At 36.8% G+C, this 11,622-nt stretch overlaps 1 protein-coding gene across 3 annotated transcripts; it reads left to right on the top strand.

Moving 5' to 3' along the window:
- Positions 1-689: 689 nt before the first annotated feature.
- LOC112797483 (protein PTST homolog 2, chloroplastic) lies at positions 690-8,157 on the top strand. Of its 3 annotated transcripts, none has more exons than XR_011881434.1 (8): positions 690-1,688; positions 2,779-3,059; positions 3,132-3,322; positions 3,930-4,075; positions 4,178-4,325; positions 4,798-4,866; positions 4,945-7,337; positions 7,467-8,157. XR_011881434.1 is itself a non-coding variant. In XM_025840450.3 (7 exons), exons 1-7 carry the CDS (start codon positions 1,141-1,143, stop codon positions 5,044-5,046), a joined length of 1,485 nt encoding a protein of 494 aa, XP_025696235.1. In that variant the 5' UTR covers positions 690-1,140; the 3' UTR covers positions 5,047-8,157. The 3 variants fall into 3 exon arrangements, 1 of the variants encoding a protein (XP_025696235.1); XR_011881433.1 differs by having other exon boundaries at positions 7,463-8,157; XM_025840450.3 differs by having other exon boundaries at positions 4,945-8,157.
- The last annotated feature ends 3,465 nt before the right edge of the window (positions 8,158-11,622 follow it).

The following is an 11,622-nucleotide window of genomic DNA, read 5'->3' as shown; positions in this document are numbered from 1 at the left end:
ATATTTTTTAAAGTATGACATCTTTTGATTATATTAAATACAAAAATACTAAATAGTTTCAACTTTGAATTTTTGTAGAATAATCTCTTATTATTATTATTATTATTATTATTATTATTATTATTGAGTGACTATATATATATATATATTAAAAATACATAGATAAGAATTTAATAAATAAATTTATCATTATTTTTGTCTAAAAATACAAAAAAATTATGGTCCAATATTATTGTACAATTAATAATAATAATAATAATAATAATAATAATAATAATAATAATAATAATAATAATAATAATAATTTTATTTTATTTTTTTGGATGGAGGATTGTTATGTCTCATAGAAAAAAGCGTTGAGAATTAATTTGTATATTAATTTTTTTGGGACTAAAATGTTCATTTTTAAAATCCTTAGGAACTAATTTGCATAATACGAAAAATAAACTAAAAACTGATTTGTCAACTGGAATAAAATTTTAAGAATTGATCTATATATTATTTTTTTTTGAGAACTAAAATATCTATTTTAAAAATCATTAGAGATTGATTTAGGTAATTATTCTATTTTTATAGTGACGAAGTTTTGATTACTTAAAATAATTTAGAGGGTAATACTCAATTTAATCTTGAAATTTTAATACCAATTTAATTTGTTCTCTAAAATTGAAAAAAAAAAGATACTTTTTAGTATTAAATTATGCAAGATATACGTTGTGTTGATCCGTCCTTTTTCTACCGTCTTCAACCCATGTTTGAGGCCAGCAGCTCGTGAATGAGTTTGTTAGAGATGGAGAGAGTAATTAGGAGGTAGCTGGAGAGAATATTGCATTGGTTCATTAATTAGTTTGGATCTTGTAGCAGAGTTTGTTATGCTATATATGGCTGCACCTTCAGCCTTTGAAATAAGCAGATTTCCCACCAATGCAAATTTCACTTTTCTCTTGTTCTAAGCTCGCATAGCAGAGCCTCAATTTTCTCACCAAGAAATCGGCAGCTCAGAACAGAATTCAACAATTGCTTCTCCCACTCTCACAAAACGAGAACTCCCCCCCCCCCCCTCTTTCTCTCTCGCGCGTTTTTGTTTGTCTTCTCTGATTTCTTGAACACACTCTAGCTGTTCGACGAAATGCCTGAATCATGCACTCCCTCACCACCGCACCCTCTTTTTCTTCCCTTTCTTTCCATTTCTTTCCCCACCGCCACCGCCACCGCCACCGCCACCGCCACCACCACACCCTCTTTCAGTTAACTCCTCCCTTCATCTTCTCCTTCCAGTACACCACCGCCAAGAGGCTCCAGGTGCAGCTCCACGTGCAGGAGGAGAAATCACTGAGGAAGAAAAAAGGGAGGAAGGGTCTTTGCTGCAAGGAGGACTTGGGTGGGGCCGAAGAGGAAGTGTTCTCTCCTCTGGAGGCGGAGATTCTTGAGTTCATGCGGAGTTCCACGAAATCATCAGCATTTCCGACGAGGGAGGAGCTGGTGGCTGCTGGGAGGGTTGATTTGATTGATGCCATTGTTACCAAAGAATGCTATCTTGTTTATGGCTGGGATTTGGATCGTGGGTCACGTGAAAGTTACGATTTTGATGGTGCTTCTGTTGCTGAGATTCATGGTCAAGCATCAATGGCTTCTGGGTTTTCTTCCTCTTCTGATGGCGATAACTCTTGCAAGCAAGCCAAATCAATGTGAGAATCTCCTTAAGATGTGTCCTTTTTTTTTTATTGAAGAATCTTGCTATAATGTTGGACTTACCCTCGTATTATTATCATTATCACTACTTTGCCTTATTTTTTTTTGTTTTCTTGTGTTTGTTTTGGGTTTCTTTTCCCTTGGATGTTTTTGCCTGAATGGTTTAACGGACCTAAGAAGAGTTCTAAAGTTTTCAAATTTGGAATATTTTATCTATGCTTTCATTGTTCCCGCAGTTATGAGCTAGTGCCTCAGTTTAGTTTCTTAGATTTGAGACGGTAAGAGCTGCCAGGGAGCAGTCCCATGTGGACTGCAAATGGTAACAAGTTTTGTTGGCTTTATTTGGTTAATGTTGTCAGTTGTAGAATTAGATACTTTTAACATAGCGGCTGTTGTTGCCCAAGAATAGGTGGCAGCTCTTCTAGATAGATGGTGACTTTGAAAAAATTTTGGGAACTAGTCACGCCATATCTATTAGCTATAATTTTGACGTGGGAGTAAGCATTTGATCCATCAAATTATATCAAAACAAAATCATGGGTTCAATGCTGCAGCTGATATTAGAGTGGAACGTTTGGCTTTATTTGGCTAGTCTTACCATTAGGATTTGAGGAGTTTAACATGCTGACTCGGTGCCCTGAACGGGTGCCATACAACAACAACAACAACAACAACAAAGCCTTGTCCCACTAAGTGGGGTCGGCTACATGAATCAAACGACGCCATTGTGCTCTGTCATGTATCATGTCTACAGAGAGACCGTTTACATATAGATCTCGTTTGAGGTGACCGTTTACATATAGATCTCGTTTGACCACCTCATGGATGATCTTCTTAGGTCTTTTTCTGCCTTTCGCTCTTTGTTCATTTTCCATCTCATCCACCCTCCTGACTGGATGTCCTATCGGTCTTCTTCTCACATGTCCAAACCACCTGAGACGCGATTCAACCATCTTTTCCACAACGGGTGCCATCCTCTAAGAAATTCGAAAGAAATAAATTGCCTTGTCATCAGTTATGGCTTTTGTTCTAATGGTAAGTGTATTGTACGAGAACTATTTTTGAATGTGATCTTCTGTTTAACAGGGATATCGAAGTTGAGGAGTCAGGCATTGAGGGTATATTGAATCGGCTGGAGAGACAGAGAAGTAATTCTTTTGGACTTGGGTTAACAGAGAAAGATGAAAGTGATCCTTCCAGAAACAGTGAAGATAAAGATACAGTAAGTACTCTTCATGGTGGTTTGATCAAACTTGATCAGCACAGATCTCAATTAGGCAGTGAAAATTTAAGAAACTCCCTTGAGCCCGACACATGGAGAAGTTGGATTATCCAGAGGAATGGTTCTTCAAATGTAGCTTTTGAAGGTAATGTATTTTATTTTCAGGTTGTTTCTTAATCTGGACAGGATCAACTGATATCTGTATGATCATATACAGCTGCTGAAATAGTTCCTAGTGAAATTGGGGAGTCTTCTGCTGAACCTGCAAATAGAGAAGCAGGGTTCAGTTCTCTTGATGGGGATGCAAATCACACTGATATCAAATCCTATATCCGGAATTTGGAATCGGAGCTATCCTCTGCACTTCATTCGTTGAGATCTAAAGCTGATTATGTTACAATGCAGATGGTGAGTAATGAGCTAATGGACATGGCTGTATATTATTATTACCGCAACATAAGAACGAAATAAATAGCATGAGATTTACATACCTGCTTCTTTTGAATCTCATTTACCTCTCCCATTCTTTTCCATGTAGTCAGTCTTAATTTATAAATCACTTTTTTCTTTTTTTTCTTTTTTGGCTTTTTGGGTAGAGGGTAGTAGCTTTTCGGTTAGCAAATTCATGTACCCATTTTTAATGCATGTTGAGTAGTTAGACTTAGAAGCTGAATACTTTGTATGAGGAATGATAGGAAAATAGAATTACTGCGATAGGGCTGGGAAATGAATGACAAAAGGATACATACAGTCTGTTATAAGCCAAACAGTGTGAATGTACTTAAATTTTCTGTGCTACCAGTTAACTTGTTATGAAAATTATTATTATTATTATTTTTCTTTCGGAACACATTGCCTTCAATTGTAAACCACCTCAAAAAATCAATAATAAGAGGCTTCAATCGTTGCTCTTTCTTTAGCAGTTTTTGGGTTGTTAAAGCATTAGTATGTAACTTCAGGATACTAAATTAATCTGAGTTGGGATCTGAGTTGGGTGCTGTATATTCTTTTATAGGATCAGAAGAACTCATCCGATGATCTAGCAAAGTATTCCGATGCTTGGGAATTCCAAGAAACTGAGATAATGAATGCTCAGGACAGACTGCGATCCATACGTGCTAAGTTGTCAGTATTAGAAGGAAAGAAGTCATTGGCAATAATGTATCCCCAACTCCACTCAGCCATCGTCTTTTATATATATATATATATATATATATATGTATATTGTGTTACGTAAACCTTGACAATCCCATGTTTTCCCAGGGATGCACACAAAATTGTTGAAGAGAAGCAGAAGAGGATTAATAATGCTCACAGAGCCTTGCAAACTCTGAAGACGATTTGTGTAGTTTGGCATAATCCATCTTCACAAATATATTTAGTAGGATCCTTTGATGGTTGGTCCACCCAGGTCAGACCTCTTTCATGATTTTGGTTGATAGATAATGAATATTTTCTCAAGATGGGTTTAATCATGATTCTGACTTTGAGAAGTAGTACTATGTGTATTTGAAAATGTTATGCCTAGCATGTGGATGCGGATGAGGGGTTGTGCACAACCTTGAACCCTCAAAAATGTATTCTGGTCGTTTTACTTTAAAAAAAAAAATACTATGGAAAGAAGGAATAGAAATTAAGGACAGCTGTGACCGTGAGGACCTAATTTAGTGAGTTCTTAGCTCATTACTTTCACCTGATTCATTGTTCTTCCCTTTCGAGGATGTATTCTACAATTTTGAGTTGTCTCTGATTTTAATGATGCAATGATTACTTTTGCAAAAGATTTTTTTTATTTTAATATTGTTTTGTTGTATAGATTCAGGCATTTTAGATCCTTACACTTAGCATAAAATACACCAATAATTAACCGTATTATATTGCAGAGAAAAATGGAGAAATCAAATACCGGCATATTTTCTTTGAACTTGCTGCTATATCCTGGAAAATACGAGGTTAGTCGCATTTCAACTATTTGTTTTACAATCCAGATAAGATATAGTAAGCATTCAAATGTTTGATTCTTGTAACAGATCAAATTCATTGTTGATGGTGAATGGAAAGTTGATCCACTGCTGCCTATTGTTGTTACCAATAAAGGTTATGAGAACAATCTCCTCGTGGTTCATGATTAGTGTAGGATAGTGTGTGCGATTGTGCTGAGATAGAATCTGTAGATCAGAAAGAGTGTCGCAGGCATTAGGCTAGTACCCGAAATTTTTTGTGTTCCGCATTTCTTCACAGGAAAGTATGGTGGTGTTTTTTTGAGTGTTTTCAATTTTCATTTTCACTTCAAATGAAAATAGAGATGAAAACATGTTTGTTTGATTTTAATAAAAATGAAACATTCTTTTTTCTCTGTGTTTCTGTTTTCAAATTGCCATTTTGGAGATTTTGATTTCTACCAATGTTTCTCTAGCATGGTGTTGGAGTTTTTTTAAGAGGCTAGGTTTTGCTTTACTTCCACAACTATTGCTAATAGTTACATGTACGAGAGTGAAGAATAGGCAGCTGCAATGTTCAACATTTAAGACAGCAATTTGGGAAGAAATAAATAATGAATTGGCTACAATTGCTAGGAACATTATGGTGTGCTAGGCTAAATGGAAAGTATAATCTACAATTGTGTTTTGGCTATTTTATTAGTAATTAGCTTAAAAAATTGCTTGCATTTGTGTGGCTTATGGATAAGAGAATGTGCTTTAACTCTTCTCATGACAATTAGATCAAGAAATTGGCAAGATTGATTGTGATTAGAGAGATTGGATTGCCAAAGAATTGGGATTCAATCAATTTCAATTCGCCATAGATCCACTCATATGATTGAGAAGGGAGTTGAGACTCAATTGATTCATGTTGGATTATGATATCTCCAATCCTTGATGAATCACTTTTTTTGAATTTCTCTATTTTAGATCTCTCTGACTTACTTCTATTGCAATTGTCTATTTCTGTTTTGATCCCCTGCACCCAATTCCCTTTATTATTCATGCAATTTAAGTTTCCATGCATTTTAGAATCTGCAATTTTAATTTCTTGCAATTTAAGATTCAGTTCTTTTAATATCTTGCACTTTAAGTTTCAGCAATTTACTTTTCTTGCCATTTAAGTTTCCTGCAATTTTCATTCTGTTTGATCAAATTTCACTCAATTCACCAATATTCGCTTGACTAGACTAATCACCATACTAAAGTTGTTTGATCCATCAATCCCTGTGGGATCGACCTCACTTTTGTGAGTTATTACTACTTGATGCGACCCAATACACTTGCCGGTTAGTTTGTGTAGAATCGTTTTTTCCCCATCAAGTTTTTGACACCGTTGTCGTGGATTGATTAAGATCGACAATGATTAAGTAGGTGATAATCTAGATTAAGCATTTTTTCTTTTATTTTTTTTATCAAGCACACTAACTGTTTGAGATTTTGTTTCTACTAACCTTAACTTCACTCTAAGCAACAGAGTGCTCTGTTTTGTTTTGGTTTGTTTTGTGTTGTATGCCAGGAGGAAGAAGAGGTGCATCCACCTCCTTTGATTCTAAACCAGAGAGAACATTCTTGAGATTGAAAAGAGAAGCAAGAGGGAAGGGAATAATTAGAGAAGAAGAATTAGAAGAGGAAGATCAAGAGATGGATGGCAACCTCCCTAATCCACCAATGGAGGTGGCCAACAACAATGGCCAGCCCTAAAGGAGAGTTCTAGCCTCCTACACCATCCCTAACCCAAGAAATTGTGGGAGCAGTATCCTAACCCCCAATGTCCATGCTAATAACTTCGAACTCAAGCCCCAACTTATCACTCTAGTTCAAAATAATTGCCAATATGGATGAAGTGTTGCTGAAGACCCAAACCAACATCTCTGTGTTTTTGAGAATGTGACATTGTTAAAACCAATGGAGTCCATCCTAACTGGGATGATTTTGTTAGCAAGTTCCTAGCCATATTCTACCCCCCTAAAAGAGTCATTAAACTGAAAACTGATGTTCAAACCTTCAGGCAACAAGAAGGAGAATCATTATATGAAGCTTGGGAGAGGTATAAAGCTTTGATTAGAAGATGCCCATAAGGAATGTTCAGTGAATGTGTTGAGCTCCAAAATTTCTACGAGGGCTTGTCCATGAGTTCAAAGAAAGCCTTAGATTATTCTTTAGGAGGATCTTTGCAAATGATGAAGACTGCTCAAAAGGCATATGATCTCATAGACATGGTGGCCAACAATGAGTATTTCTACTCCTCTGAAAGACAAGCTACTCCCAAGAGAGGTGTATTTGAGCTTGAAGGAGTTGATACAATCTTGGCTCAAAACAAGATTATGCTCTAGCAACTTCAACAACAAATTGAAATGATGTCAAAGAGAATGGATGGGTTACAACTTGCAGCAGCGACCACAACCAATCAACCACCAGTGGTGTGGGGACAATGATGCGTGCGCATCTTTCTTGTCTTTTCCTAGTGAATTTGCACTTAAATTGTTGAGTTTAATCAATGTTTAATTATCTTTTAGCCAATATGGATGTTACTTTGAGTCTTGTGCAATTCTATTTATTTTAGGTAGCATTCAGCTGGATTTGATGGAGTTTCTGCAGCACAAAAATTAAAAGAGAAAACTAGCAAGAAGCGACGCGTGCGCGTACTTGACGCGTGCGCGTGATTTGGAGCTTTTCATGGCGACGCGTGCGCGTGACTGACGCGTACGTGTGATTTGAAGATTTGCACGGCGACGCAGGCGCGTAGTTGATGCGTGCGCGTACTTGACGCGTACGCGTGACACGCGAAAAAACAATCGAAGCGTACGCGTGACTGATGCGTACGCGTGACATGCGACACGTGCAGAGAATACAGAAAACGTTGGAGGCGATTTCTGGACTACTTTTGACCCAATTTTCAGCCCAAAAAGCACATATCAGAGGTTGCAGAGTGAAGGAATCAAGTGGTCTCCATCCATTAATTGAAGACTTGCTGATTGCCATAATTAATTCTGATTTAAATTTGAATTCTATTTTAAAATAGGAAAAAGATATTATTTAGTTTTAATTTTATATTTTAAATTAATTAGGATTAGTTATAAAAAGGAAAAACTTTTCTTCTTTGGGGGAGAGATTAATTCTGTACTTTTACAATTTACCTGAATCATAGTTTTTTCTCTGAACCATGAGCAACTAAACCTCCACTGTTAAGGTTAGGAGCTCTGTCTATTGTATGGATTAATATTATTTTTTTTATTCATGTTTTGATTTATATTTCAAGAATTGTTTTTGTTCTTTATTTGATGAATTTGGGTAGAACAGAAGTACATGTTCTAATTGAGTTCTTGTATAACTTGGAAAAACTCTTTACTTGAGCAACAGTTTGAAAACAATTTCTCCTAAATTTTAATTATCTGGCTTTAACGGGATACATGACATATAATCCTCTTATTTTTGGATAATTAGGATTTTTGTGGCATATAAACTGGAATTTGATCATGCAGCTTCTAATTGGAATTAAATGACCAAGGAATTGACAGTTAATGAATTTTAGAGAAGACTAGGAAGGTCTAAGAAATTAAAGTCTATTCACATATAGTTTGTCATGAATTAAATCTTGCATGATTAAAATAGTTAATAAGAAAAGTCAATCCAAAAAATAGATAACTCTGAAGTCTTAACTGTTTTCTCTCATATTTTATTTTCAATTTATTTACTTGCGTGCCTGCCTTCTGGTATTTTGAAGTCACTTATTAAACCTTTTGAACATCTCAAAACCATTTTCTGCTTGCCTAACTAAGTAAATCATTTAACCATTGTTGCTTAGTCCATCAATCTTCGTGGGATCGATCCTCACTCACCTGAGGTATTACTTGGTACGATCCGGTGCACTTGCCGGTTAGTTTGTGGTTGTAAATTCTGCACCAAGTTTTTAGTGCCGTTGTCGGGGATTGATAGTGATTAACAATTATCAGTTGTTTGATTGCTTAAATTAGGCGTTTTAGTTTTGATTTTATTTAAATTTTGCTTTAAATATTTTCGAAAAAAATATATTTAATACTAATATTTTTCTTAATTTCTGAAATTAAGTTTGGTGTCTCCTTAGTTGTTTTATTCTTCCTATTTATTTTATTTATTGAGTTTAAATATTCTTTATGCTCTTTCTTCTTTGATTGCTTGTTTACCACATGGTGCGTTTAATTCTGTTTGGTGTTTTGTGCTAAGGAAAAATAATGGAGAGAGATCACTTGGGTTACTACTCACATCCAAGTAGTGATTCATATTATTGTGGATGGAGGAATTATCAAAATTTTGGTTGGCAAAGTCAAAAGCAAAGAAACTTCAATGCTCCATGTTCCAATTACCAAGAACCATCATCTTTCTACCCATGTCAAGAGCCACCATCAGATATTGAGGTTTCTCAGAAGAAGGGTGTTATGGAAGTAGAAACTCTTAATGCTATTCTTGTCCAGAATAAGCTTATGACTCAACAAATAAATCTACTTACTCAACAGATGAGTGGCATGCAAGTCCCAGCTATCAACACCCAAAACCCTCTTCAAGAGGTCAATTACATGGGGAGTGCTCCTAAAAATCTCAATAATGATTCCTATTCTAAGACCTACAACAGGGGTGGAGAAATTACCCAAATTTTGGGTGGAGAAAGCAACCTCAGAGGCCACAAAATTTTAATCATAGTTCTCAGGGTGGTTTTCAACAAAATAATTTTAATAACCCCCAGTTTCAGTCATCTCAACAAGCAACTTCTTAGGCCCAACAGAATAATGCTTTGGAAGCAATATTGGCAAGTTTTAGACAGAAAATCAGAGCATCAATCAAGAACTTGGAGATTCAGATGGGTCAATTAGTCACAAAAGTTAATGAAATTGATCAGAGGACCACTAATAGCCTTCTTATAATGCAATTCCAAACCTAAGAGGAATGCAAGGCTAGCACCTTGATAAGTGGACAAGTGGCAAGTACGGAAGCACAAGTTAATGAGGAGCCAGTTGAAAAAGATTGCAAGGATATTCAACTGAGAAGTGGTAAAGTAGCTGGCTCTGAGACCAAGGTCAACAAAGAGTTAGTTGAAAAAGAAAGCTACCAAGAGGAACAGGTTGAAATTGAGAAAGCTTGCAAAGAGGTGGAAGAATTCAAAGAAGAACACAAGGGAGTGGAGCTTGCAAGACCTCTCCCAAAGCCATTACCATCTAATACAACATTCAAGTGGGTAAAATTTCTATCCTTAACCCTTACTTTTCCACTTAAATATGGCTACTGGAGATGGATGGTCAACTTAGAGCTCTTTGTAGCATTAAGAGTAAGAGAAAGATTGTTAGTGGTAAGAGTTGTCAAGCAAGGTTCAATATGGTTGCATGCTCCAAATTGAAGTGCAAGGATTGGTGTAGAGCTCAATTGAATGGGTCTAGAAGGTTGTTTGGATGTCTCTGTGAGAATTTAGATTGCTTGTCACCCGGTGGAAATAATGGTGCTACACAAGAAGACGGGTGTAAAAACAAGGTTTGGGAACCCTGAAATCCATTCCCACAATCAACACTTTTGGGGCCTTGTCACTTGCTTCAACTTACTCGAAGGCGTTATGCGCCTAGTTTGGGATCTCGATAGCCATTGGAATTACAAACATTGGTGGAGATTCCTGGATCAGTACAAGCACAAGCCACCATGACAAGGAGCTCACCACATGTCCAACTTAAGGATTTTAACTAAAAGTGCTAAGTGGGAGACAACCCACCGTGGTATAATCATTCCTTTTCATTCTTAGTTTTATTTTATTTTTTTATTAGTATTCATTCATTCATTTATTCTGCATCTTCACATGCATTCTGCATAAAAAAAATGAGCACACGACGCGCAAGCGTCGCTGACGTGTACGCGTCATATATGTGTGCGTGAAAAATAAAAGTGAACAGAGAGTTGAGTGGGAGTGGCGCATGAAGTGTACTTCGCGCACAAATTGGCTCACGCGTACGTGTCCATGATGCGTGCGCATCATTTGCACTTTTGACACTCCACGCCTACGCGTCAAGCACGCGCACGCGTGGATGAGTAAAATCGGCGTAAAAGGCATATAGCCAGAGAGTAATGGTGGTGTGGGCTAGAACTATGCTAGACGCACAAGCCCCACCACGCGGACGCGTCCCTGACGCGTTTGCATCGTTTTCCTATCCTGGCCGTGCACGCGTACGCGTCGCCGACGCGTACACGTCGCTTGAAATTCGTGCGATCCACCCATACGCGTGCCTCACGCGTACGCGTTGCATGCGACGCCTAATTAAACCACCTCAGCGCCTGATTTCAAATCATCCACTGTCCAAATCCTAATTCTCTCTTGTTCTTTTAACCTTTTATTCTTCTTTCATCATAATATCTATTTGTTTTGGTTTTCAGTTCTTCTTTGCTTGAGGACAACCAAACCTTTAAGTTTGATGTTGACACTTCGCTTATGGCTTTTCTGTTTTAGCACCAAAGGAGGATGAATGTTCTTCATGGAGGAATGAGATAGCCACCAACATAACTGAGGCAGTTAAGTTCCTTTCATTCTATTTCTCTTCCATTCCTATTTTGTTGTCCTCTGTTTTCTATTGCTTTGACTGCCTGCATGATTTCAGTACTTTTAGTTCTTAGATTTAGATTTAATTATAATAATTGTCTCTTGTACCACTCACTGAGTTTGAATTTAAAAAGAAAAGAATTTAAATAATGTATTGCATGAGAAATTGAGTT

Source organism: Arachis hypogaea, chromosome 4, assembly GCF_003086295.3.
Source record: "Arachis hypogaea cultivar Tifrunner chromosome 4, arahy.Tifrunner.gnm2.J5K5, whole genome shotgun sequence".
Classification (NCBI taxonomy): domain Eukaryota; kingdom Viridiplantae; phylum Streptophyta; class Magnoliopsida; order Fabales; family Fabaceae; genus Arachis; species Arachis hypogaea.
Note: the sequence above shows the minus strand (reverse complement) of the source record. Positions and strands in the feature narration are given on the sequence as shown.

Excerpts from the sequence above, each read along its gene's own strand:
- LOC112797483 (XM_025840450.3), top strand. The coding sequence starts at position 1,141 with ATGCACTCCCTCACCACCGCACCCTCTTTTTCTTCCCTTTCTTTCCAT. Across the intron at positions 3,060-3,131 it reads TTCAAATGTAGCTTTTGAAG|CTGCTGAAATAGTTCCTAGT; the intron begins GTAATGTATTTT and ends GATCATATACAG. Across the intron at positions 4,326-4,797 it reads TTGATGGTTGGTCCACCCAG|AGAAAAATGGAGAAATCAAA; the intron begins GTCAGACCTCTT and ends ATTATATTGCAG.